The sequence below is a fragment of the Ammospiza caudacuta genome, chromosome 3 (assembly GCF_027887145.1).
Source record: "Ammospiza caudacuta isolate bAmmCau1 chromosome 3, bAmmCau1.pri, whole genome shotgun sequence".
NCBI lineage: Eukaryota > Metazoa > Chordata > Aves > Passeriformes > Passerellidae > Ammospiza > Ammospiza caudacuta.
The window spans coordinates 119,069,466-119,097,441 of NC_080595.1; the positions used below are offsets into that span (position 1 = coordinate 119,069,466).

Sequence of the window (27,976 nt, forward strand, 5' to 3'; positions counted from 1 at the left end):
AACTAGCAGAATAATTGCCCAGCCCCTCTATATGAGAGGCCTTTGCGCACACAGCGCCTTATATAGGCTGAGTCACGCCCCCCCGGCCAATCAGCGACCCTGAAGCCCCGCTCTCGCTATCTCATTGGCTGTTTCACGGGGCTGCCCCGTCCCATTCACGATCCTTCACGGCCCTTCGCGCAGGACGCCCCCTGTCGTGACGCAGCGCGGGGCCCCGCCCGCCGGCCATTGGCGGGTGCTGACGCGCCGCTCGCGGCGCTGATTGGCTGCGGCGGAGGCCCCACCCCGCTCGGCGCGTTACGCAGCGCGGCGGTTGCGGCGGGGCCGTGCTCGGGACCGGGAGGCGCTGCGGGCCCGGTAAGTGCGCGGCTCCCACCCCTCGGGCCCCGCCTCGCCCCGGGACCGGCCGGGTTGGCCGCTGCTGGCAGGCCCGGGGCGCGACCCCGGCTGATAGGCCCGGCGGGCGCGGCCCGGTCCGGCCCGGTGGGCCCGGCCCGGCCCGGCGCCTCACGGAGCGCGGCTCTCCCGCAGGGTGTGCGACCGCAGCATGTCGGAAGGCGAGTCCAAGCAGGTGCCCAGCAGCGGCTCCGACCCCAAGCCGGAGCCCGCCTCGTCTGGCCCGGGGATGACCTCGGTGTCTGCGCCGGTGACTTCCGCGGCGCCCCCAGAGGAGGAGGAGGAGGAGAGCGAGGACGAGTCCGAGATCCTGGAGGAGTCGCCGTGCGGCCGCTGGCAGAAGCGGCGCGAGGAGGTCAGTACCGGCAGCCGGTTCCCGGAGCTGCGGGGAGCCCGGGCGGCGCCCGGCGGGCGCTCCCCCCGATCCCCGGTCCTCCTGCCGCCTGTTCCCGGACAGCCCGGCCCCGCAGCGGGCCCGCCGCGCTCCCGGGAGGCGGGGAGGGGATGCGGGGCCCAGCTCCTGCCGTTCCTCGGCGCGGAGCGTGCGGCTGGAGCGCGGCCAGGGATGCGTGCCCTGCCGCAGGCCGCTGTCACGGCCAGTTGCTGGGAGCGGGGAGTGGCTCCGGCCCTCCCGGTGCGAGATTCACCGATCTATCTCTCCGGGAGCGGCGAGGAGCGGTGGCTGGACAGCTCTGGGTGTTCTCTGGGCAGTGGGTGTACCTGCTGCCGGTTCTCGAGCCGGCTCCTCAGCTTTGTGAGCTGGCTTTGCTGTGTGGTGTGCAGCCAGGATGCCGCACAGTGAGCTCTCACAGCCTCGTTCCTCGGCCTGTGCTGCCCTGCCCGCCCCGGTGCGTGTGCTGGCAGCGTGCTGTGTCAGGGCACAGGGAGATCACATCGTGGTGCTTGGGACCTCTCCTGTTTTCCGCTCCTCGCTGGGCGCTGTTTTACTTCCTGGGGGCTGTCTGTACGGACTGGTTCTGCTCTGTGCTGGCACGGTGCCTCTCCCTGGCTGGGCAGGCTGTGCAGCCCTGGCAGGTGCTGACAGCCACACAACCAAGTGCTGATGGGGCTTTTCTCAGCCGGCTCGGGCTGAGCACAGGCGTTTGTCTGCTTTGTCCAGCACTTCGAAAAGGGCAGTGCGAACCCCGGGGGTGGCGAGAGAGGCGTTTGTTCTGATGTAAATTTGGAGGTCAGAGTAAGGTCAGGGATTCCCTGCAGTTCTTCACCTTTGCTTGCTGAGGGCTGTCATGGTTTGGTTTAACGTGAGCCAAACGCTGGCTTGGTGTGCTCAGGATGTGCCTGTTCTGGTGTGGCTCTGCAGATTGGTTACAAATGTAGCTTTAACAGGAAAAAAAAAAAGTTTCCTTTTTCTCTTTTTTTAGAGAAGCGTGAATGTCTGGCTGTGTCCTTCACAGTATATTCCATACCTGAAGTGCTTTATCTCTTGCTTTGCACTGAAGGGGCACGTCCTGGTGAACAAAGCTGGCTTGTTTGTGTTGTCTTTTCAATGTGTTTTATTTAGTACTGATCGTTTTGACGCAAAGAGACACAGGGTTTTCTGTGCTCTCCTACACCTCAAGTAACATCTGGGAGGCTCTAGTGTTTTCTTTGGTTTTCAGTAGGCCCTCAGCAGGCAAATGAAATTCATTGACATTTCGGCGTGGTTAAATGATTGTCTTACGGCTTCAGGTTGCCACTGTGGAGGCCAGAGCTCTGCTGTACCCCCAGAGGCTGAGGAGTGGGTGTCAGGGCTGCAGAACTCATCATTGTTGGGTGATGTGGGTGAGCTCGGGGCTGCTGCTGCTGCCGGAGCCTTCACTCAGCTCAGACTGGGAGCAGCCTCAGCTGCAGCTGACCCTGCAGTGAAATCCTGCTGTGAATTCGTGTCTCAGTCAGCCCCCAGCTTGTGGAGAGGCTTTTGTTGCCTGGGCTGCATGACAGCAGACTCTCTTTGCTGTCACAATCATTGGGCTGCTCTGCTCTCTGGAGCAAACTGTGGCACTGCAGCTGTCCTGACCTGGGTTTATTTGGTGTAGCAGCTTTGCTGCCTGTCCCAGAGCAGAGTGCCCTTGTTCCCCCGTCCACACTGGTTGTCCCTGTCTGTGCAGTGTGCGGGCAGGCTCTTACTCACTGCCGCTCTCAGGGAGATGGTGTCACTGTGGAAAAAGTGTTTGCCGACCTTTTCCCAGTGATGCAATCCCGATCTTTTATTGTGGCAGTGTCTGCTGGATGTGGGATGAGCTGGCACCGTGGAAACAATGAGACATGATAATCTGGAGAGGAATGGGTGCACACACAGGATTGAGACAGCGTGTTCTGCCTCTGCTCTGGTACTTCCTATGTGTGACATCCTTTCCTGCTTGCTCCGAGTGCCGTGTTCCGGCTATAGGTTTTGAAATGTAATGGCCTCGCCTTTATATTTATTTATTTTTTAAAAGATAGTTTTACCATCCATGAGCGATGCGATGCGCTCGCTGCAGCAGAGGTGGAGCTGTGCAGACAGTGCAGGGAGGGGCAGGCTGGCTGTGCGCCGGGGCTGTCGGTGCCAGCTTACCGGAACGCGCAGCGCTGGGCGGGACGGTGCCCGCGCCGCCGGTCCCGGCACGGTGGCGGGGCCAGGACGGCCCGCGCTGGCCGTGCCGGCCCCGCGCGCCCGGGCTGCCGCTCCCGGTTCGGGGAAAGCGGCCTCGGGCCCTCGCTAGCGCCCGCGGCCCGTCCGGAACCGGGACAGGCACCGGGATTGGGACCGGTACCGGGATCAGGGCCGGTCCCGGGGCACCGCGGGGCGGGGCCGGGGGCCAGGGCGGGGCCGGCGGGTCGGCTTCGCCAGCCAATGGCAGGCGGTGCGGAGCCTTACATCACCGCCGGCCGCTTCCATTGGCTGCGGCTCGCTCTGGCCACGCCCCGAGGCGGCCGCACCCTCGGGGCTGCGCCGGCCTCGGGGAGGGGAGCGGGACCGAGCGGAGCCGAATCGAACCGAACCGTGCCCGCTAACGGAAACACACAAGGGGAGATGCTGCGGGGAACGGGGCTGAGCCGAACCGAACCGTGCCCGCTAACGGAAACACACAAGGGGAGATGCTGCGGGGAACGGGGCTGAGCCGAACCGAACCGTGCCCGCTAACGGAAACACACAAGGGGAGATGCTGCGGGGAACGGGGCTGAGCCGAACCGAACCGTGCCCGCTAATGGAAACACACAAGGGGAAATGCTGCGGGGAACGGGGCTGAGCCGAACCGAACCGTGCCCGCTAACGGAAACACACAAGGGGAAATGCTGCGGGGAACGGGGCTGAGCGGGACCGAACCGTGCCCGCTAATGGAAACACACCGGCTCACAAGGGGGTATGCTGCGGGGAACGGGGCTGAGCGGGGCAGGAGCGGACGGAGCGCAGCCCTGCAGAAAGGAACCACAGGGATTGGTCCTGGGTGGCAGCAGCTCGGCTGGAGCGAGCGTGTTCCCTGGCATCGAGAGGGCAAACCTCGTGGGACGGCATGGAACCCCATCCTGGGGCAGAGCCAGGTGTTGATGAGAGGGGATGCTCCCTGTATAGATCTTCTCCCCGGGATCCAGGGCAGGACCAGGGAACAGCTCCAAGCTTTCATCTGGGGAGGCTCAGGCTGGACAAGTGGGAGCATTTCCTTACGAGGGGGTCACACCTGCCCCAGGCTTGTCCGTGGTTGAGGCATTTGGACAATGCCCAACATGCTGTGACATGGGCCAGCCCTGATTGGGTTCAACAGTGGAACCAGGAAATCTGTGGAGGTCCCTTCCAGCTGGCTATTCTGTATTCTATTCCTGCTTAAATTTCAGATATAAAAAAGGATTGAGTGTTGAGTTCATTGATTGTAATTCTTCCTATAAACAGGGAGCTCTGTAGTGCAAAGAGTGTAATTCCCATGAAAGTTCAGAGTAGTTTTAATAAAATCAAATGCTTCTGTGACATTTTTAATTAGAAACCCTTTTTAACAAGATAGAAAATGCTTGTGTTCCCCACATTCCATTTTTTGTGGAACATGGGGAAGCACCTGTGGTTCCTGCAGTGTTGTGGACTGTGCTGCTTTCCTCCCAGAGCTGAATCTGGCTCTGGGATAGTGCCACATCCCTGGTTTCTCTCCTGACCAGCACACGGGTGATGCTTTACAGAGTGTCTTGTGCTGTGGCTGGAGCACAGGGCAGGCCCCACAGCGTGAGGGCAGGGTGGTCACAGGGCTGGTGGGGTCTCCAGCCTGTGCTCACCTGGCTCTCTTGTGCTTGCTGTCCCTGAAAACCGCTGTTGGTGCTGCCCTGCTGTTCCAGGATATTTCCATTTCCATTTCCTCCTTGCAGTCAGCATGATCATAGCTTGCTTTTCTTGGGTTGTCCGAGTATCTCGAGAATCATCTGCTGTGCCTCCTAGGAATAGAAACTGCCTAATGGAGCAGGCGTGCAGCACCACGTTGGCAGGTCAGGTTTAGCCTCCTGGCACAGAGCTGGGTGCCTGCTGTCCCTGCTGGCAGCTCCGTGGCTGACACATGGCTGCAGGAAGAGCTGGGCACCGCTGCAGCACAGCCTTCATTTCCAGCCCAGCGTTAATGGTGTTGGGCTTGGCAAGCTCGTGTGAGTGGGAGAGGCTCAGCCCCTCCTCGATGGCCCTGTCCTTGGGTTTGCTGTGTGTCAGGGCTGCCTCTCGAGCAAGTTTCTGTCTGTACGTGTTCTGGGGAGGAGAACGCCGTGTGACTGTGTGAGCCAAGGCTTTATGAGAAGTACTTTGTTGGCATCTTTGTGGTGTGCTTTGGAGAGAAGGAGTCCGTGCCACGTGTGTGTGGGCACAAGCGGGTCCCCTTTTGGGGTGTGTGGGTGTGTCTGTCAGGGTGAGGAGGGCAGAGCCTGGGCCTGGCTGTTCTGGGGGCTCCTCACAGAGGAGGCACAGCCTGCTCAGGGTGGTGCTGCTCTCATCCAGTGCTGCTGCACTCCTCAGCCTGGCACTTGGAGCAGAAGAGGCAGAAAATGGGAGACTGAGCACTGATCTGTGCTTAAATACCTTTGCGTTTTCCCAGAGAATGTGCCAGGCTGCTCGGGCAGTGGGAGAACACTGGGTGTGACGGTGTTCACAGGGGTTCTTGGATGAGGGGAGAGACAAGAATGTTGACTCCATGTTTCAGAAGGCTGATTTATTATTTTATGATATATATTATATTAAGACTATACTAAAAGAATAGCAGAAAAGGTTTCACCAGAAGGCTAGCTAAGCTAAGAATAGCATTAGCAAGAATGATAACAAAGCTTCTGTCTCGGACAGAGGGTCTGAGCCAGCTGGCTGTGATTGGCCATTAATTACAAACAAACAAACCAACGTGGGCCAATCACAGATGCACCTGTTGCACTCCACAGCAGCAGATAACCATTGTTTACCTTTTGTTCCTGAGGCCTCCCAGCCTCTCAGGAGGAAAAATCCCAAAGAAGAGATGTTTCATGAAAAGATGTCTGCAACAACTGTGCAGTTCTTGCAGCCCTGCTTGTGTCCTGCCCATCCTCTGGAAACTTGTCCTGTGCTGTCCTGCACAGGGTTTGGGCACCTGTCCCACGGCCTCTGGAGTGTTGAGGGGGTTTTTGGGCTGGCTGAAGGGACGTTTCAGTTCCTGGTAGCCAAGGGTGACCTTGTGGCTGATTGTTGCTCTGTGGCTCGTGTGTTACTCACTCAGCACTGGATCAGCTGCTGGACTTTCCCCTGCTGCACTCTCCGTGCTCTGCCCCACTTCAGTGACTGCTGAGATTGAGATGTTCCTCTCTGCCTTACCTCTGGGCACACGCCTCGTGTCAGTGGGGCTGTGCATGCAGTGGTTGCCACGTTGAGTAGTTCTTGTTTTCTGTGTGGGGTTTTTCACCCTGGGATGGAAGCTGCAGCCCTCCACAGCTTCCCTTAGGGTGGCGTGCAGACTGTGACAGCGCGATGGGCTGAGATCCCTGCGGGCCTGGCTGCCAGCTCAGGAGCAGAGCTGGAGACACTGTGCACCTGTGCACGTGACTCCAGTCTTGCTGTCCTTCAGTGGATGCTGCAAGTTAAAACATTCATTTAGGCAGCACACTGCCATGAGTTTGGTTCTCTTTTTTCTGTGGAAGATCTGTCTGTCGTTTGGATTGTGATGGGTGGAGTTCCCTGTGGGCCTGGCTGTCAGCTCAGGAGCAGAGCTCAGGGAGCAAAGTTTGAGACACTGTGCACCTGTGCACATGAATCCTGTCTTGCCGTTCTTCAGTGGATGCTGGAAGTTAAAAAAATTCATTTAGGCAGCACACTGCTGTGAGTTTGGTTCTCTTTTTTCTATGGAAGACCTGTCTGTCGTTTGGATTGGTACTCCTCAGCTGCTGATGGCTGGATGTTACAGCTGGATTTCAGGCTTACAGATGCTCTCAATCTATGCTGAAACCATGTTAAGAACCATGTTAAGAAAAGAGCTGTGACTGATGAGGACCTGAGCTCAGAGAGACAGGAACTGAAACACTGGGTCTGCTGCATCTTTATCTCTTTGTTGTCTTCTCGCTTCTAGGGGGAGTCTCAGTTGCTTGAATAATTTTTCATTTGAAGGCAGTTGGTGACTTTTGTACCCCTGGATTTCTTCAAGGGGACAGAGTGCAGGATTCTTGGAGAAAAAATGCTAACATACTGAGTGTTTGGATTGTGGGATGCTGGAGCCTGATTTTCTCAGCCTCTGTTGTGACTGGAAGGAAACTTGCTGAGGCAGTAAAAGATAAGCACCAGTCCTCCAAGCAGGCTGGCACTTAGAGGGCTGCCAGCTCCCTGACAGGCTTTGACAATGGGTTTGGTTTTTTTCCTGTTGGTGCAGAAAACCAATGCCATGCTGTAGTTTTTATAGCATTCCTTGACCACAGGGAAGGTATTAAGAAGAAGGGAGTTTGTGAAGCCTTTTAACACTTTTATTGGCTCATGTGGGGCTTCCTGACAGAAATGGGAAGTGCCAGAAATGGCTGAGGGGCACTTGGGGGTGCAGAGCATTTGTCACAGCCCCGTTGTGTCCGTGCTCACAGGCTGTGACGAACAGCTGGCACTCATCCTTGCAGCAGTGCCTGCAGCAGGGCTGGCTGCTCCTGGGAGGCTGCAGGGGCTGGGCTGAGCCACGGAGCTCCTCTGCATTCCTCACAGAGCTGTTCTAAAAATGCCCTGGTCTGCAGCAGCGCCAAAGCCTGCCCTGGCCAGCCCTCTGTCTTGGCAAGGACACATCCCATGGTGTCCTGACACTGCCCTGGTGTCCCTGGTCTGCAGCAGCACCAAAGCCTTGCGGGTCAGCCCTCTGTGTTGGGTGCCCAGGCAGCCACAGTGGTGTCCTGACAGCTGCCACAGCTTTGGGGGAGCTTGGACTGGCTGGGGAGAGCACAGGGGACAGAGAGAGGCTGTGTGGGGCTCTGGCTGCGGGTCCTGCCTGCAGGGAGGGGCCTGGCAAATCCTGGTGGACACAGGCACAGCCAGACCTGGGGTAGCCTGAAAGCACGGGCATCTTCAGGCATCCCACGGTGATCTTCAGCATCCTGTGGTGCTCCTCAAGCATCCCACAGTGACATGGATGGCAGGACAGCTGCCCCCTGTTTCTCTTGACCAGTGCTCAGGAGAAATCCCATCTCAGGTGTGTGGTACCTCTCTCCCAGGCCCTCATTCTCTGCAGAACCCAACCCCAAGAGCTCGTCCCAGCTCTGGCTCATCTGGTGTGAAGGTTGCTTGCAGATGTGTGCTTGCCTGTGCACACACGCACAGACTGAGAAGCACATTGGCATGGAAAATGGTTTGAAAAATAGTTTAACATAAGGACAGTACAGGTGATGGTGACAAGGCTGAGGACTTGGCTTGACACTTGTCTTGATCGTTCTTGTTGTGTACCTTTGGAAGTTCCCTCAAACGTCCCATGAACAGTGTACACAAGTACAATTATTCCATATCAGAATTACTGATAATCTCACCTTGCAGCCGTTTTTACTTCTGACACCTTATGGCAGTCAGCTTTGCCATTTAGAGATGTGTGTCAAGATCAGGTGGTCATGGTCCTGTTTAAAATATGCTGTTTGCTCCCCTCATTGCCCGCTTTCTCCAGTATTATCAGAAAACATGAAATAATAGCTTTTCTTTAGTGTTTTATGTGACTTCAGGGATTGTTTCCAAGAGTGGTGCTTCCACAGCATACCAATATTTACGGCATTTTCTGTTCAGAGTACTGATCTTTGAGCCCCTCCTGCGTGACTGATGCTGTTCAGTTACCTGCAGTGATTTCAAGGTCTCTCTGCCAATGAAAGTGTCACAGAAGAACAGGATGGGCTGTAGCAGACTGGGGGTTTATCACATGGAGTTTGTCCTGTCTGGTTTTCCCTCTCTCCTTGAGTGTCACTCTGCTGGCACTCTTTCCCAGTGCAGTTACAGAACCTTCCTGATGAGCTATCTGAATGGGCTCATTCACAGATATTGGGGTTTCTTCCACACTGCCTTGTTTATTTTGATGTTTGTTTCCTCTTGGGAGTTAGGGATGAGGAATCATTGCCTCTTCCTCCTGCCACAGACCAGCTCAGTGTGGCTGAGCTCTCGGACTCCACTGGATTCCTTGTTTGTTGTGAAGCACTGAGTGAAACTGAGCACTCCTCCCTTTGGTCTTGCAGTTTGTATTAATTTCTGGTATCCATTAAATAGGTGGAATGATGCTTCTTTCCCTCTGGGATACTTGGCACTGGTGGGAATGCACCTCAAATCCTGGGCCTCTCCCAGCAAGAGAGATAGCGAGGGGCTGGAGAATTTCCAGGGAAGGGAATGGGGCTGGAGAGTGCCCAGAGAATGGGACAGTGAGGGGCTGGAGAGTGTCCAGAGAAGGGAATGGGGCTGGAGAGTGTCCAGAGGAGGGAATGAGGCTGGAGAGTGCCCAGAGGAGGGAATGGGGCTGGAGAGTGTCCAGAGAATGGGACAGTGAGGGGCTGGAGAGTGTCTAGAGAAGGGAATGGGGCTGGAGAATTTCCAGAGGAGGGAGCACTGAGGGGCTGGGGAGTGTCCAGAGAAGGGGATGGAGCTGGGAAGGGAATGGAGCCCCAGGAGGGGCTGAGGGAGCTGGGAAGGGAATGGAGCCCCAGGAGGGGCTGAGGGAGCTGGGAAGGGAATGGAGCCCCAGGAGAGGCTGAGGGAGCTGGGAAGGGAATGGAGCCCCAGGAGAGGCTGAGGGAGCTGGGAAGGGAATGGAGCCCCAGGAGAGGCTGAGGGAGCTGGGAAGGGGCTCAGCCTGGAGAAAAGGAGGCTCAGGGGGGACCTTGTGGCTCTGCACAGGTCCCTGACAGGAGGGGACAGCCAGGGGACAGGGACAGGACAAGGGGAAATGGCCTCGGGCTGGGCCAGGGCAGGCTCAGGGTGGGTATTAAGGAAAACTCCTTCCTTTAAGCCATGTCCAGCCTTGGCCCAGGCTGAGCAGGGCAGGGTGCAGTCCGCATCCCTGCAGGAATTTAAAGCGGTGTTCCCCATCCCTGCAGGGATTTAAAAGCAGTGTGGATGTGACACTGTGCAGGATGGGTTAGTGGTGGCCTTGGCAGTGCTGGGGGAGTGCCTGGACTCGATGATCTGAGGCTGCTTTTCCAATCTCAGTGACTGTATCCAGAGGAGGCTAGTTTCTATTCAGAGTATCTTGACTCCTGTCATAGTTCTGTGCTTTTGTAAACTGCTGATGTGCTGCCTGGGGAGTTTCCTGGTGGGAGTTTGTGGTTAGGTCTGTCCTGCAGTGTGGTGTAAGCCAGAACTGTCAGAGTGCTTCTGGAGAGGCTGGATGGCCACTGGGTGACAGGCTGTAGAACGGTGGTGTGACATGTAGGGGGACACAGTATGGGTAAATGAAGGTAATGTAGAATGTAATTATCCCCCAACGAGTTGCAGCTGGACCCTATTACAAAAGAGTAGGATGATAACAGGCAACACCTGTAGCAAATAAAGCTGGTGGTATAAAAGAGTGGATTGGTGGGAGGAGAAGTCAGATGGCTGCTGCAAGGACCAAGAACAGTCCTAGAGGAGGTATGAAACTGAGGATATGAGATCCTTGCACCATAATGATAATAGAATGTTGTGATGTATAAGACAGCAGTGACACCGTGCAGGGATTCCAAAGCTGTCCCTTTGCTGGGGAGCAGCTGCAGCCCTGGCTGGCAGGAGGGCTCCGGGCAGGGCGTCCCGGCTCCCAGCAGGGCTCGGCAGCACAGGGCAGGACCCGTGGCAGGAGACAGGGACCCAGCTTTGGCCTGGCTTTGAGCACAGCAGCTCCTGGGCTGGAGCGCTGAAGGCAGGAGCGAGGGAGAGCAATCTCAGCGCATGGAGGGCTTTCAGCTCTGTCTTTAAACGGTCCAGATGTGTGCCTTGGGTTAACAGACCAACTCCTGGTGATGTGTTTGATCCTGTTACTTGTTGCAGCATGTCTGGAAGAACCAATTACTGTAGTGCTGATGATCAGGTTGTCTACTCCTTACAGTTTAGTTGCTGCATGAGGTGTCTGCACAGCCATGGTAATAATCAATACCACTCTTTCCTTGCTGCTGTTCAATTACACTGGTTATTTTAATTTTCTTGTTGAATTAAAGCCTTTCAGCTTTTCACTACCATGACTGTAATTGCCAAGGCAAATGTGTCAGTTTATTTAAAACATGAAGTAGCATTGTTTCTTTGCTTTGTTGGATTTCTTTTGCCTTTGCCTGCAGTGGACCTGACATTCTTTATTGTGTTACATTCTGGATTAGCCTCAGATGCCAGAGAGCCCTTTTTGTTCAATTTCTGTGGGTAAATTTGCTGTTTTTAGTTTCCCCACAGCTCAGAGAGAAGCTGAGCTGCTCATGGCCCAGCTGCTGGCTCTGGGGGTCTCTTATCTCTAGTCCCAACCATTTCCCAGGTGGTTGGACAGAGCTTTCACCTTTCTCTGGCTTAAACAGGTGGCCAGGAAAACTGGGTAACACATTCATGCTGCTCTGAACCAGGTCTGGGGCTTCTTGTGAGGCTGTGGCCTGGTGTGCTGCCTCTCCCCAGCTCTTTTTCAATGTGCAACTCCATTCTGTACTGACACTCTAGTTATTGTGTTCTTCTCCCCAGTTTTTATACCTTTTATCCCTAGATTGTAAATCATCACTGTGACTTGTGATTTAGGCTGTTTTTGTTTTTTGTTCAATTGACAGATCATGTGAACTGCAGAATGTCTCTCCAAAGGTCTATGCTCTTTCAGCTACAGATACACAGATGTTTGAGAGCTATACAAAAAATATGCTCTGGACAATGGAATAGCTTTCCAAAGGGAAATTTAACTTCCAGGCTTTTTCCCCCTTAGAGCTACTGTGCCACTCCTCCCATACTCCTTTAAGTATTTAATATTCCCGTTGAGTTTCCTTGCCTTTTGCTTACGTGGACTCAGAGCTGTGTTTGCTCTTCTGTAGTGCAGAGCTGCTTCCTGTGCTGCAGAAATTGGGCTAAGCTGGGCTCAGATCACTTCCTCCCTCAGGGTGCAGAAGCTGCCTGCTCTGGGACAAACACCAGAGTGATAAATTATCCCAATGCTTTCACGAGGGCTCAGGATTCTGCCTTGCCGAGCACGGGAAGGGATGTGCAGCAGGGATTTGGCAGGCAGCAGGAGGAGTCTGCTGTTGCCTTTCAGTTGTCTGTCTGCATTTTCCCCTTTGCTCTTCTCCCCAGGCTGTTGAATCTCCCGAGGAACAGAATTGCCATGGGTGATGTCAGCTGGGCTTGGTGTCCTGAGTCATATCTGGAGCTCTGGGATATTGCCTATGAGTCATGGAAATCATTCATGTCGGGCAGCTGGGCCACAAGTGGGAGATGTGGCAGGTCCACGGCCCCAGCTGCATCACTGGGGCAGAATTTCAGCAGTTTCTGGTTCCTGAGGATTTACTCAATGCAGTAAAGCTGGATGCCTTTGAGCAGAGGGCCTTTAGCTGTTGGACTCCATCGTTTATTTAGATGTTGCTGTGAGCAGGCAGCAGGTGGGGTGCAGAAGGAGAATCCAAGGGATGCACTGAGTGTCAGTGTGGTGGCTGTCACCTTGTCCTTGCACTGCGCACACACCTCAGCTTTCCCCTTGTTCCTCTCTGCTTTGATTGAATTCCAGGTGTCATCACCTTTCAGAGGATTCCTTCACAAAGTTGTATCTGAGTTATTGAGACATTTCTGCTGCCTTGGGCTTCTTTAACCTTCCCTGAAGCTAAAGCCTTTTGCCATTCAGCTTTAGTAATTGTGCTGGGTGATCTTATGCAGTTGCCATCCCCAAGATATTTGTTATTCTAAAATTTGAAGGAATAAATCTTCTATCCTTAATTACTTTTATTCCTTCAGCTTTCTTTAATGATGAAACATAAGAGGCCTGGCCTGTTGGTATCAGTATGTTTATATACATATATATACATTTAAAAAATCAAGTTTTTAGGATCAATATGAACGCCTTCCTAAACCAAACATCAGTCCTTTCACCCCTCAGTTGTGTAGGCAGCTCAGGTGGAAGGAGGTGGGATGGTTCATGCTGGGCTGTCACCTCCTGTGATGATTTTCCATAGCTGTCCTCTGTATTCAGGCAGTAATTATGGTGTAATTATGGCCTGTACCCCTATTCGTGCCCGTGCCACACCTTGCTGCTGTGTCATTCTCCTTTACTGCTGAGTTTACTGCCAGAGAACTCTGTATCACTCTGCTTTCACTGTGCCTGGCACCCTTTGAGCTGCAGTGTCACCTGCAGTGCCAGAGTGTTAAATGTCATTGGGCCTGCTCAGAGTCCCTTGGGAGATGATAAAGAACCCCACCTGTGTTGGTGGCCTGTCCCTCTGTGGTCAGGCTATGGAGGGAGCAGAATGGAATGGAGTAACTCAGCTGGAATGATGGAATTGGGTACATTTGGTCATGTGAAAGTGGCTGCCCAGGGAGAAGGGATTTTTGAGGGAGCTCTTCTATAAGGTGAGAAGTTTCCAGCAATGAGATGCTGATGGGGTCCTTAGTGAGGGAAGAGAAGGTGACACAATATGAGAAGGAGGAGGAGCTCTGAAGTGTTTGGAGGTGATAGAAGATGAGTCTGGATTTTCCAGGCAAATCTGTGTTATCAGTTACCTCAGGGGGAAGCTGGATCAGCTGGAAGCTGCCAGGCCTGGTGATCAGAGCAGCACCAGCCCTGCCTGAGTTCAGGGGTGCTGGGACAGTGCTTTAGACAGAGGGGGGATTCCTGGGGCTGTCCTGTGCAGGAACAGAACCTGGGCTGCAGTGATCCTTGGGGATCTCTTCCAATTCAGGTTGTCCTGTGGATCTGTGAAGTGATTCTTGGTGTGTGGGCAGCAGATGGGAGCAGCAATGACTGCTGGTTGACAATTAAAAGGTGGATTCTGCCTTCTTGTCCTCTCTAAGTGCTTTGAATCCAGTGCAGAGGGATATCCACGGTGGCTGCTGTGTGCCTGTGAGGTTGCCTGCAAAGGCATTGCAGTAAATGCCATGGATGCTGGATCAAAGAGACCATGTTCATCTGGAATGCTGCTAGATATCTGAAGAACAATGTTGAAGAAAGCTTTGGTGCTGGGAGCAGGGTTCACCTCTGATCTCTGCAGCTGTTTCCGCCTTATGTCCTCCCACAGCCCTTGCCATCCTCGTGCTGGGCTCCAAACTCTCAATCCCCTCCCCTTATCTTGCTGCTGTCTGAGTGCTCATCTGTGTCTTTAACATTCAGTGTGGATGTACTTGTGCTGGGTCAATGTTTACAATTATTAACTAAAGAAATTACTCTTGTGGTTTCCCTTGTGTCATCGGTTCCCCCTCTGAAGCTTCAGCTTTCCCCTTGTTCCTCTGTGCTTTGGTTGAGTTTCAGGTGTCATCACCTTTCAGGGGATTCCTTCACAAAGTTGTATCTGAGTTACTGAGACATTTCTATATCCCTCTTGTATTGTTGGAGTGTTTTTTTGTGGTGGAATGAGCTGCAGGTGTCCTGAACCATGAGACTCTAATATATTGTTGGTGGAAGGCAGCTTTGCTGCAGCACAGCGTTTGTGCGCACAAGGTTTCCCCAGCAGTGTGCTCAGGACTGGCTGCTCACATGCTCTGCAGTGACTCATGTTGGGGATATGCCCTGCTCCATGTGCAGATCCTGTCCTGGAATCCTCATTATTTAAAGTTAATGAGCAGAGTTGATGATTTTCCAGTGGTGCTGCATGGCAGTGGTCAGGTGTGGCTCACAGGTGTCTCCACCCTTCCCTGCAGGTGAACCAGCGCAATGTCCCGGGCATTGACAGCGCCTACCTGGCCATGGACACCGAGGAGGGCGTGGAGGTTGTCTGGAATGAAGTGCAGTTCTCTGAGAGGAAGAACTTCAAGCTTCAGGAAGTGAGTTGATGTGTCTCCCAACCGGATGTGAGGAGCACACCCTGCCCTGGGGTGGGACTGTGGATGCTTTTTGTGCTGATTATTGCCTGGGTTTGGAAGGCTGTGCTGTCCAAATGTAGCAAATTTGGCTTAAGCCTGGCCTGTATAGGAAATGTCCTGGAAGACTGTTGGGCTATTTCCATGAGCCCTTGTGTTCAGTTTGACTTGGCCATCAAACCACACTCTGTGAGATGCAGTGCAGAAGGAAATGGGATCTTCCCTGTTCTTAGCACATGTATGTTAGTGTTTGAGGGGACCAAGAGCCCAGAAGAGAGAAGGATATTTTGTGTGGTCTCTGATATGACATGTTTTTGTCTTTCTGATGTTAAGGAAAAAGTTAAAGCAGTGTTTGACAACTTGATTCAGCTGGATCATCTCAACATTGTGAAGTTCCACAAATACTGGGCTGATGTCAAAGAGAACAAGGCCAGGGTGAGTGCAGCCATCAGGCTGTTGGGTTCTCATTGTTGGGTAATTAACAAGGTGGAGGGTAACGTGTCCTGCTGCCCCACAGGTGATCTTCATCACTGAGTATATGTCTTCAGGGAGCTTGAAACAGTTCCTGAAGAAGACAAAGAAAAACCACAAAACCATGAATGAAAAGGTAACTCTTGTTTTCTGTGTGACCATAACTCTTTTGAGCCATCAGCCCCTGGAAATCCCTTTCAGCAGAGGATCCCAGAGAGAACTGGTGATAACACATTGCTGCAGCTGCCCTGTGTCCCTGTGACTGAGGTCAGCTGCAGGCTCTCTGGGACAGCAGCTCTGTGCTGGCTGCTGTACTGCCAGCAGCTCTGCAGCTCCTCAGGTGTGGTGTGGCAGGCGTGGCCCTGTCCAGGTGTGACAGTGTGCCGCGCGTGTGTTCCTGTCCAGGTGTGACTGGTATGGCCCTGTCCAGGGGCCTCACAGGGAGGGGGAAGGTGTCTGTAACACGGGAGACTGGAGCCCAGGTGTGTTCCTGGACCCATGGGAGTATATAGAAACAAGCTGACCATAGGAGTACTGATTCCTTACACCTGCACTGAGTAAAAGCTGGGGCAGGTATTGCTTCCTGCGAGTGGGCTGTGAATCACAGAACTACAGATTAGCTGATTAGCTCCTTGTGGATGATTTTCTCCTTTTCCTCTTGTACCTGCAGGCATGGAAGCGGTGGTGTACCCAGATCCTCTCTGCTCTCAGGTACGTGGGGTGCTGACCTTGAGGTCCCAGCCTTTGGGACTGATGGCAGTTAAGTATTAGGGAGGTCTCCAGAGTATCCAGCTTTATAATCTGAGTTTCTCCTTGGTCGGGAGGATGTTGCAAAGATGACAGGGAATTCAAGTTCCATGTGAGGGGGCTTAGGAAAACTTCCACAGTGTTGGCAGGCTGCAGGCCTGTTGCAGGCAGTGGATTCAGGGATATTGAGGCATGGTGTTGTTAGGTGTGTGTGTACATTTTTTGATGGTGCAGCCTTTCTGCAGCCATCTTTGTGCAATACAGCTGGGTAGCATGTGGTATGGGTTTTAAAAACTCTTTTCCACCTGGGCTAGAGTTGGTGAGTATCTAATTAGAACCTTAGGAAAACAACAGCCTGGATGACAGAGCATGGCTTGCACTCCATAGAGGAAACTCTGGTGCCACTTGGCTAAATTACAACTATTGGTGAATAGTTTGGGTTCTAATAAGCCTCTGGGAGCTGACTGTCCTCCTTTGTGCTAGCTGCTAACCCCAGCAGAGTGAGATGCAAAACCAGAGTGTACCTGGGACCCAGCACTGAAAAGCCTTATTTGTGCCTGCTGACAAACATGCCCAGTTGTGTGTGTATAGCACTAAGTGCCCCTTTGAGTAGGGGCAGACTAAGGCTCTGGTATTTTTGGTATAAAAATAAAATTGTAACCCTTTTAGAATGCACTCAGCAGTACTGGGTTGGATGAAATTGTGTCTTTACCTCTGGTACCCTGAGTTTCTTGGGAACTGATAGGAGAAATCTTTCTCTTCCCTTCTGCCATGTTCTGGAGATTCATTAGAGGCAATTGCTGTTTGGTTCTCAGCCAGAGGCTGATGTACACTCATGGAATTGTATCTCCCAGCTGCTGTAAATCCCTGGCATGTGCCCTTTGCTCTCCTGTTCTCTTCTGAGGTTTCCTGGTGTGGGAGGGTGTGAAGGGAGGGGTTCAAGGCCTTGACCAGTGCTGTGTTCTGCATCTGCAGCTACCTCCACTCCTGTGATCCTCCCATCATCCATGGCAACCTGACCTGTGACACCATCTTCATCCAGCACAACGGGCTGATCAAAATCGGGTCAGGTAATGCTTGCTGGGGTGCCCCTGCCTTGCCAGAGACTGCCCACACAGAGAGAGGCACTGCTCCTTTCCAGCTCCCTGGCACCAGAGGCGTGTGTGTACAGGTGCTTCTCCACCTCCACATCAGGTGTGCCAGACACTGGGAGCAGGATTCACTGGTGATTGGACCCTTGTCAGTGCAGGAGTGGCTCTTCTCTAGCCTCTTCTTTAGCTTCTTGTCTCAAGGGGATGGCACAGGAAATGATGCTGAAACCTGGAGGTTTTGTAAGCACATAATCTGTGGGTTCATCTGCTCTGCAGGTTTTCATGTTGATGCACAGAGTTCTTCTCCCAGCACTGTGGAGCTTTGGGAGCTGTGTTCGTGCAGCCACAGGAGTGCTGCTGGTAGCAGCCCATGTTTATTATAAAGTGGACAGACTGGCAGCAGCCAGTGGCTTATCCAGCATGCCATTATCCCATGGGACAATGGAGCTGCCTCAGGCTGCTGAGCTGCCCTCAGCCTGCTTGGCACCCACGTGCCCTGCTGGAGCAGCCACCCTGTGCCAGAATGGTTTATTTCATAAGTGAGCAGTGATGCTCCTGGCAGTGCAGAGCATCCTTGCATGCTCTGGCTTTTCCTGCTGTTCCCATGTCTCTAAAGATCTGTCTGCAGTCAGGATGCATTATTTCACTCCTTGACACAACCTTTCAAGGGACAGCTTTGCTACCTGTTGTTCAACTTCGGCAAGTATTCTCAATCTGGGAATAGGTCTCTGCTTTCCTGGAGCTGTTGTCTGTGTGAGTTCTGCTTTGATGTGGAGTGTACAGGGAGGATGCTCTGCATCACCTGTCATCTAGAAATAGCCTCTCCATCAGCTGCAGACCTGTGGCTTTTCTTCCCATCAAAGAACTCCTGTGTTGTTGTGTTGTCCCAGAGCTGGGGTAGCAGGTTTGTGCTTGTACCAGGGAGACAGGATTGTGGCAGAAGGAGCCACTTCACTGCTCCTGACCTGCCTGTAAACTTGGGGACTTCACACAAGCTGATGTCACCATGTCATCACACAGACTTTGTGTTTTCCTGACTTTCTCCAAGTGGGACAGATTTCCAAGAGTGAGCACATCTAGTACCTGTATGCTGGCAAACTCCCTGGCATTCAGCTCAGACTGATGGGAAGACTTGAGTACTCCAGAAATTCCCTTTTTCAGTTCAGTTTCAAGGTACCATGCAGCTGCCATGTTTCTGCAGGGCAGCCAGTGCTGTCTGTAAAAGTAAACCCATGGAGCTGGCATTGCTTTCACCCCAGGGAGATGCTGCAGCTCCTCAGCCCTGCCATTCCCAGAGAGTGTAGCTCCAGGGCCGCTGCTCACAGGCTCTTCAGCTGTGGGTGAGTGGTGGCCTCAGCCTCACACCTTGGCTCCCCTCAGTTTCACACAGCTTTGCTGCTGTCAGGTGCAGCACAGGGACGTGTGTGTGCTCATGCCAGGAGAGGTGGGTGTCTGTGCTTTCCAGCTGCAGGATGTGCTGCAGCTGCAGTGCTCGTGTGTAGCTGTTCCTGACCTCTCTGCTCCACAGCTGTGGGCTGCCTGCCTCACCTCACATTCAGGAGTCAAGTAATTCATCTAAAAGATTCTGGTCCTTTCCTAAATAAAAAAGGAAGTGATTGCAAGTGGACTTGTGGTCAGAAGAGGAATCCCCCAGATGGGAAAGCTGTGGCTCCAGTGCAGGCTGGAATTGGAGTTGGCAGTGTTGCAGGATGTATTCCTGTTCCTGCAATGCCAACCAGAAAAGGCAAAGCTGCATCCCCAGGACTGCTGGTTGTGTTGGAGCTGGAGCCTTTCTCCCTGGCCCTGCTGCCTCTGCAGTGCCACATGGGCTGGGTTTGAGTTCTGTGCCTGGAACAGCAGCTCTCCAGGATCACTGACAATGCCAGGCCCATGTTTGCTGCTCCTGTCCTTGTTCTGTACAGCTGGCTGGTGTCTGAGCACTTCCCCGTGTCTACTTAAAGCAGCAGGACAGCAATTCCTGTGGATTTATGGGGAACAAGGATTCAGTGCACTGTGAGCTGTGCTTTGGTGCTGTCTGTGTCCCCAGTGCTGTGCTGGATGCTGCTCCCCAAGCTCCTCTCCCTGTGGCTTTGGCAAAGAGAATACTTGCTGAATGTGGGGCAAAAGCCTGGCTAGGGCAGCTGCTGGGTGCACTGCAGGACATCCTGCTGTCTGCTGGGTGTGCCAGGGAGCAGCAGCACCCTGGAAATGCCTGATGGGGTCCCTGTGACACTCGTTCAGGGTGGGAACAGCCCTGTGCTCCCTGCTGCTCCCTCAGAGGCAGGAGCACCTGCCCTGGCTGCACTGGGCACTGGTTCTCTGTTCAGCCTGTGAATCTGTGTGCTGGGGTCAGCTGTGGGAGAAAAAGGGACTGGGAAGGAGGAAAGATTTTGCATAATGTTTAAATGCAAAAGCCATCCATAATCCATTCATTTGCTTATGTTTTATTCCCCAGTTCCATAAAGTGCAGAGGTTATAGATTTAAGGAGAATGTTTCAAGTGAGTGGAGAGCTTCAGAGAACTCGTGATGAGGATAGGAAAGACACTTACAGCTCTTAACCTTGCCACTCAGAGACTGGAATGTCCCACCTGCTCTGTGGGGCTGGGGTCAGATGAAATTCCTTGTGATAAGCCCAAGCTGTGCCCTGTGCACTGTTCCCGGAGCCCAGGGGCAGCACAGTGCTGCCTCTGTGGGTGTCTGTGCTGCTGACGGGGATGTGCTGCAGAACACGGGTGTTCTGGGGCTGCAGCTGCTCTCAGTGTGGGAAGAACAGTGTGTACACAGTGTGTACACACAGTGTGTACAGCAGGGTGTACACTCACACTGGGTGCCTGGTGCTGCTGCCTGCTCCTGGTGGCATTACTGGCAGCTGTTCCTGGAACTCCCACTGGCAGCCTAAGAACCATCCACAGGTGGAAAGAAGTGATGTGTTTGAATGAAATTCCTCTTGGGCAGCTCTGGGAGTGCCCCAGCAGAAGGGAGGCTTCGGGCTGGGGGGTCTCAGTGTCTTCTGGTGCTCCTGAGATGTGGCAATGTGTCAGCATCTGCTGAGTGAGACCTCGATGGAGCCCAGAGGAGGCTCGGGGAGTGCAGTGCAGATTGTGCCCCCAGGCATTGCTGCTGTGTGTCTGTCCTGGCTGCACCACCCCTGACTGAGCCTCAGTCTGTTTAATTGTGTCTGCTCAGGCTCTGCCCTCAGTCCCAGGCCATGGGGCAGGACTCTATGGGTATTAGCTCTGCTGTTTATCGTGTGGCCAGGTGTGTAAGTGTGGGTACTCCTGCTGAGATCTGTGGCCAGAAGCTGCTGGGATTAGAGAAAGGGAATTCTCTGCTGAAGGGTGGGGTGGGTGGGACTGTAGGACACTCACAGAAGAACAGAATTTCTGGCTTCTTGGTCTCAGTCTGCCATGATCTTCTGCTTGGTCAGAGCTGCCTTGTGTCCCCTGCCCAGCCTGGTTCTCAGGTAGAAGCCCTGATGTTCCCTAGGTAGATTTCTTTGAAGAGGTGGCTGAGGCAGGGCCCGGTGCTCAGTCCTGTCCCTGTGTGCCCTGACTCTGACCCAGCTGTCTCTATGGATGTAAGTGCTTTGCTGTTCACCAACTCATTGACTTTATCTCGTTTTACTTCCCGCTCACGGGCTGCTCTGTTACAACAGTCTTTCATAGGATATTTGCTAATGGTGAGCAAACTTCTCCGCTCCTGTGATGTGACTCCACTTATGTCATGTACATGATTTTACCTCTGTGTGTATCTGTATATATATATTTATATATATATATGTGTGTGTATCTATATTTGTAACACACAGACATACACACTGATGTATTTACAGTGTTCCCTTGCTATAAGGCTGTGTGTAAAACTGTTTGGCTTAGGTGCATCCTGCTTGGAGAGCTCTTGTTGTGTGCTGGGATGCCAACAGTTCCTCGTGCTCTTGGCCAGAGCCTTACAGAGAGGGAGCACTGCCCTTTGTGAAGTCTCCTGGTTGTTAGTTTTCTCCCTCTCCGTGTTCTTAGCGTGTGCTAGTCCACGGACCCCGTGCATGCCAGCTCCTGCATGTCAACAAGCCATGCCTTGTTCTGAGCTCTTCCCAGCTGAACTTCCCACGTCCATCAGGCTCTTCCCTGCTGCTGCTCTGCTGCCCTTGGCTGGGGCCCAGCCCTGGACTAGCCCCCACTGTGTGCTTGGCTATCCAATTGCTTGCTTGTAGTTTGAACTCCTTAGATGTGTTGGTTTTAAGATGAATGTTTCAGTGAATGTATCTGGCTCCTGATGGCCAGATCCCTCCTGCCCCAAATGAGTCCCTGGATTGAAGTAAGCTTGGCTATTGATGTTTCCCCAGATAAATCTCTGGTTTTGGGGAGATGTGTGCATATGAGGAGGGAGTTGGGCTGGTGGGAGCCAGAGAAGGATTCGAGTGCTGCAATTTGTAACGCTATTGCGTAGAACACCGTGTTTACATTTAAAATAATTATTTATTTTATTTTTTACCATCAGGGTTATTCTCGATGGTTAGAGTTTGTTTCTACTGAGTTGGGAACCTACCAACCATCAGCTGAAGTGGTGGAAAGGGCAAGGGCCTGACCAGATGGGCTCTGTGCCTTCCAGGCTGGCAGGAGGATGTGCTGTGCCACCCTGCATTGCCAGCGGGGCAGAGGCTCCTGGAAGCTCAGCCTGGGATCTGGAGTGGCTGAGGGCATGGGGATGTGGTCAGGGCTGGAGTCTGGAGTGGCTGAGGGGATGGATGGGGATGTGGTCAGGGCTGGAGGCCTGAAGAGCAGGGCAGGTGTCAGGGTGATGGCTGCAGGGTGGCAGAGCAGCAGCCAGAGAACTGGCCCAGGAATGAGCCCACAGAGTGGGGACCGCCCTGGGGCTGAGCCTGGGGCCCTGGGGCTGAGCCTGGGGCCCGGGGCTGGGGCTCTAATGGGATGAAGTTCAATAAGTCCAAGTGCCAAGTCCTGCACTTTGGCCACAATAACCCCCTGCACTGATACAAGCTGGGGACGGTGTGGCTGGACAGTGTTCAGGTGGAAAGGGACCTGGGGGTGCGGGTTGACAGTCGGCTGAACATGAGCCAGCAGTGTGCCCAGGTGGCCAAGAAGGCCAATGGCATCCTGGCCAGTATCAGGAACGGTGTGGCCAGCAGGAGCAGAGAGGTCATTCTTCCCCTGTACTCAGCACTGGTGAGGCCTCACCTGGAGTATTGCATCCAGTTCTGGGCCCCTCACCTTAGGAGGGATGTTGAGATGCTTGAGCGTGTCCAGAGGAGAGCAACGAGGCTGGTGAGGGGCTTGGAGCACAAGCCATATGAAGAACGACTGAGGGAGCTGGGGTTGTTCAGCCTGGAGAAAAGGAGACTAAGGGGTGACCTTATCACTCTCTTCAGCTTCCTGAAGGGTGGCTGTGATGAGCTGGGGGTCGGCCTCTTTCTCCGGGCAACAACAGACAGAACAAGAGGACACAGTCTCAAGCTGCGCCAAGGGAGATACAGGCTAGAATTAAGGAGGAAGTATTTTACAGAAAGAGTGGTCAAACACTGGAATCATCTACCCAGGGAGGTGGTAGAGTCACCATCCCTCGAAGAGTTTAAAAAAAGACTGGATGTGGCACTTGGTGGCATGATCTAGTTGAGGTGTTAGAACATGGGTTGGACTCAATGATCTTAAAGGTCTCTTCCAACCTCGAATTTCTGTGATTCTGTGATTCTGAGGCCCGGGGCTGGGGCTGAGCCTGGGCCCTGAGGCTGAGGGCAGCAAGGCTGAGGGCTGGCCAGCCCCTCCTCCAGAATCGGGCACCCCTGTGAGCAGAGCCAAGGGCCCTGGTTCTAGAAGGGCAGGAGAAGCCTGGAACAGCACTCTGCAGGCACAAGGAGATGCTGTGGTGCCTCAGCTGTGCTGGAACAGCATCAGATGGCCTTGGAACACTGAGCTTTCCTGGACTCTGAACTTGTTCCAACACTCTGTTGTACCAGGAGATGCTGTTGATATGAGAGCTGGGCATCTTGAGCAGTGATTTGGGTTTGAAAACACTGAATGTAGGGTGTAAGGCTCCTGTTTTGCTTGAGCATTGATTTGGGTTTGAAAACACTAAATCTTGAGCAGTGATTTGGGTTTGAAAACACTGAATCTAGGGTGGAAGGCTGCTGTTTTGCTTGAGCATTGAGCTGGTGAGGCTGTGAGTGACATGCTTTCATAACTAATCTTATTTTAGTCATCACTTCACTCCCTTGGATCTTGTTGCCTGATCTTTAAATGCCATGCTGGTTTCCACATTCTTAACAGGCACCTGAGGTGATGCAGAAATAAGAGGTTAGTAGGATATCTTGGATCTGGCTTTTTTGTTTTTTCAACTATGGTAGGTGTAGTTTTAAAAGGAAAATAATGGGTAATTTAAGTCATCAGACATTAAAAAAATCTGCCATAAAAATGGTATGTTAGCATTGATTTAGGAAAATGTAACTTGAATAGATATAGTTTAGCTTTTCTAACTGTACAGTTTTATGTGTGAGTCAAGCACATTGTCTATCAAGCCAAACATTTTTGGTTCCTTAGAAACTTGGCAAAACTAAGGCAGAAATTCATAATGAGATTTTTCTGTGACTACAGGTGCTGCTGGGAAAGAGACTGGGCAAGGAAATAGTTTTGAGTGGAACTTTTATATAGCAGAAAGTTCAAGGTTGGATCCAGGCTAGTTTTTTGAGAGGGCTGGATTTCCTTTTAGAGGTTTGACTGCCATGGGTCTGTGTTGTGTGTGAAACTCTTGGTGTAAGAGCCTGTCTCCAAGTGAAGGCACTTCTCATTTGGCTTGTTCATGAGAAGCTGTTGGACAGGCCGGGTTGAACAGCGTGAGGTTGATTTTAATGGTGCTGGTACAATGTAATGCTGCAGTGCTGTGGCTGCTGCTGTGGTGACCAGAGGGGCAGAAAGAGCTCCAGAGAGCTGCCCTGGGTTTTCCTGTGAGCACAGAGTTAGAGCAGGAGCAGCAGCCATGGGGAGTGCCATCCATGGGCTCTGTCCTGCTGGAGGCTCCAGCACTCACTCCTGCTGGCCCCGTGTTCAGGGTCTGTGTCTGGGGAGGCTGGTGGCATTTTTACAGTCCACTTTAGTGGGAGGAACTGGTCACCTTGGTGGCCTTGTGGCCAAGATTCTCCTCCTTCTATGCTGTGATAGTAATAAACTCATTTTGTTTTGCAGAAGGTTTAAAAGCCAGCTCTTGCTCCTAGTTCCAATTTCCGTAGCTCAGAGTAGCCTCTGTGTGCTGCTGGGGCTGACCTCATCCATGAAAACACCAGAAAGCCACCTAGACTGGTTGTTGTTTTCAGTTAAGTAAAATATTTTAAAAGGTTTGAATGTCTCTGTTTAGTGCTTCAGGTTGTGGAACATCCATTTTCTGAGGTCATTGTTATTTCTATGTTGCACTGAAGGCACTGCTGCTTCAGTTTTGTTCAGCTCTGTTTTTTCTCTGCTTTTATGTGACTTTCCCCGTGGGCATGGGGATGTGAACTGTAGTCATCCAGGTCTCCATTCACCCATTCTCACATTAGCACAGCAGCTGCAGGTGTCTGTTCCTTCCAGGGCCCTTGGGTTGAAGGCTTTGTGAGCCTCAGCAGTTCAGGGAGCTCCTTTGTGCCATTGTGAAAGGATCACTGAGGCACCAACAGGCAGGGGCAGCCTGTGGTGCTGGCTGTGCCTGAGCAGGCTGAGCTGTGCTCTGCAGAGCTCCCTCCCAGCCTGGACAGCTCTGTGAGTTGGGTCTGCAGCTGTGTGGGCACTCGGGCACTGCTCCCAGGGTGAGCTTTGCTGTGGGTTAAACCTCCCCAGGTCCCTTGGCACGTTGTGGAACAATGATAATCAGAGATGTGGAGCTTGAAATCTGGGAAAGTTGTACTTGAAATTCTTGATCTTGTGGGCCCCAATTGCATTTTAGAGTGTGCATTTATACTGGTTCAGTCCCTGCTTCTGTTAGGCAGAGCTGCTCACAGCAGAAGATGATCCTCACAGTGGTGTTTCTGAGGGCTTGTTTTCCAGTGCACATGTGTCCTCTGGGAGCAGATGGCTGCTCCAGAGTAGCTCAGTCTGTAGCATTCAGTGAGTGTCTGTTCTTGGTTTTTCTGATTGCATGCAATTCTTGCACTGTGATGTGAACATGTATATCTATTTCATAGCAATATTGCATTGGTGCAGCCCAAGCAGGGGTTTGTTTGCATGGTCAGTGAAGCCTCCATTCTTCTGGTCTAGAATGTGGAACTTGGTTTTGGGTGCAGATTGCAGATCTCCCAACACACTTTGTTAGGGATGAAGTTGTTTGTATAATGAATTCTTCCAGCTGAAGTGCCAATAAGCCCCTAAGTCACAGTTTAAGAGCCTGCATGCAGACAGGATTGACAGGTACTAATCCCACAGCTCTTTTTTATCTGTTCTTGTTCTTCCTGCTCTGCCTACTTCTACTTTCTGCTTCCATGTAATGCATGTGGTCAGACACGTCAGCTTAGAGCTCTTAAGCAATCTTTTAAATGTAAAAATACCACTTGCTGCTTCATGAGCAGTGTGACACAGTGTGATCCTGTCCCTCTGTGGCTCACGGACAGCAGCGTGTGCCATGGCCCTGGGAGTCAGTAGCTGATGATGCCCTGGGCTGCATTAGGCAAAACTTTGCCAGAGGAGGGAGGGGATGGTCCTGGCCCTGTGCTCAGTGCAGCCCCCATAGATCAGGCTCATTGCTGGGTGCCCAGGACATGAGGGACAGGGACAGGCTGGGGACAGCCCCCAGCAGCCCCCCGGGGTGGGGATCACCTCCAGGGAGGGCTGTGCAGGTGAGCCCTGGTGTGACACCTCCAGGGAGGGCTGTGCAGGTGAGCCCTGGTGTGACACCTCCAGGGAGGGCTGTGCAGGTGAGCCAGGGCACAGGAGCACAGGCCACAGCACAGGCTGGAGCCCAGGTGGTCCCTCTGGACCTGGGCATTCTCAGTGTGGAGGTGGCACAAGCACAGGTTGCCCAAGGCTGGGATGGAGTCTCCATTCTGGAGTTTCCCACCCAGACACAGTACTGGGCAGCCAGCTCTGGGTGTCCCTGCTGGAACAGGGCTGTTGGACAGGGTGACCTGGGCAGGTCTCTTCCCACAAGAGCCATGCCATGACTTTGATTCTATGTTGATTTCTTTGGAGATTGCCTTCTCCAGTTTTGTGTGACATTAGCTCTCCCTCACCAGTGCCACGGGTGCTGCTCCAGCAGTGTTTTCTCTGGAGGGAGCCATGGGCAGTGCTTTGGCAGAGGCTGGTTTCCTGCTGGAAGCCATGTCAGTAGATGTGTGCATATGTGTGTAAGCTTCACCTGCACTGGGAACAGTGTGTGGTGAACTTTTCATACTCTGAATCTGTTTGCTCCCTCAGTTAATGATACTCAACTGCCAGAAATAATAAAATCCTGTTCCTTCTGGTGACTCAGTGTTGCAAACATTTTGCAAATACTGTTTGCAGTCCCTGATACAGATCTGAGGGCTGTAGGGAGCTTTTACTCTGTGATCAGCATAAATATGACACTTCTTCCTGTTTGACTCCTTGTTTAATGGCTGTATGCTTCTTTTTATGCCAAATAACTTCCTAGTTCCTTATTTTCTAGGCCTTGCTCTCCCTAATAAAAGAGCTTTTGTCATGGCTGTGTGCAGAGAAAGGAAACTCTAACGCTGTGGGTTTGTGCAGCCGTGTACCCTTTTGCAGGAGTGGAAGTGCCTGGGGGTATGAGTGCAGGGGATGATAATGTGGCCTCACAGCTCTCCTGGCCCCGTGCTCGCCCCTTCACAGCTGCAGAGGGTGGTCTGGGGTCAGTTGATAATTTTTAGGTCCCTGGTGGAACAATCCCATTGCTGGGTTGCACAGCGAGCCTGGGACAATCTCAGAGATCAGCTGTTGATCCTTTCACTGGCACTGCTTCCCCTGCTTTCTGCTGGCCAGGGCACTGCCCTTGGCTGAGGAGGGCAGTGCTGTTCTCTCTGCATGCTCACAAGAACCCAAACAGCCCAGGGGCTGCTGCAGGAGGCGAGCAGGGCTGTGGGACTGGAGATCTTGGGTGCCTGCAAGGGGAAGTTCTGAGTGCAGGATAAAGGCAGAGATGGGCTGTGAGATGGACACTGAACAGGAGGGAAGTGTCCTCTGCAGCATGGAAGGTTCCAGAGCAGGGCTGGGTGCCCAGGCAGCCCTGCTGAACCTGCCAAGGGCACAGCCAGGAAGGAGTGAGGAGTGCCACCTGGGCTGGCACTGCTAGCACCCAGGGGGCACACAGGCTGCCCACTTACTCTGGCCACCTCCTTTTGCACATTCCTGGGGGTTTGAGAAGCCTGACCAGCTACAGCATGTTCCTGTAGGAGTGCCTGTTGAGTGCCCAGATTGAGTTCAGCTGGTAAAAAGGACAGGTTGCTTGCCCCACCCTCTGCTGTGCTTCACACCTCTTCCTATCACCTGTCCTGCTCAGACACTGGATTTGGCTGAACCTTTTTCTAAAATTCATCTCTGATGGTGATTATCCAGGGGGTGACCAGGTGGGACATGGGACTGGCACTGGGCACATTCCAGTGTGACAGCAGAGCTTGTAATGGCTGGTGGCTCTGTGCTCCCTGCTCTCCTCAGTGTTTCTCCCTGGCAGACAGCTGCTTAGTTTCAGGGAGTTGTTTGCAGTCTCTGCAGAGGTGGCTGTCCCAAAAGGTTATCTTTCATGGGGGTCCATAATTATGCCCTGCTCACTGTTCTCTGGCTGCAAGTTATTTCCTCCCCACAGCTGGGAGTGGTTTGTGGAGCTGCTGGCTGCTGGGAGGTTCTGCTGTCTGGGTGGTCACCTCCCTTCCCTCAGCAGCTTGCCCTGATTCTTGTCTGGAGGTGCTTTGGCACCAGC

The 27,976-nt window shown here is 53.0% G+C and overlaps 1 protein-coding gene across 2 annotated transcripts in view; it reads left to right on the plus strand.

Annotated features, from left to right (window-relative positions):
- The first annotated feature begins 280 nt into the window (after positions 1-280).
- NRBP1 (nuclear receptor binding protein 1) overlaps positions 281-27,976 on the plus strand; it is a 33,689-nt gene continuing 5,993 nt past the window's right edge. Inside the window, exons 1-8 of one of the 2 annotated variants that reach the window (XM_058801213.1) lie at positions 281-357; positions 532-751; positions 14,624-14,746; positions 15,116-15,217; positions 15,300-15,389; positions 15,924-15,964; positions 16,976-17,070; positions 20,748-20,771. In XM_058801213.1, coding sequence (XP_058657196.1) covers positions 548-751; positions 14,624-14,746; positions 15,116-15,217; positions 15,300-15,389; positions 15,924-15,964; positions 16,976-17,070; positions 20,748-20,771 — 679 coding nt within the window. In that variant the 5' untranslated portion in view covers positions 281-357; positions 532-547. The remainder of the gene's footprint in view (positions 358-531; positions 752-14,623; positions 14,747-15,115; positions 15,218-15,299; positions 15,390-15,923; positions 15,965-16,975; positions 17,071-20,747; positions 20,772-27,976) is intronic. The other variant, XM_058801214.1, reaches the window with a different exon arrangement.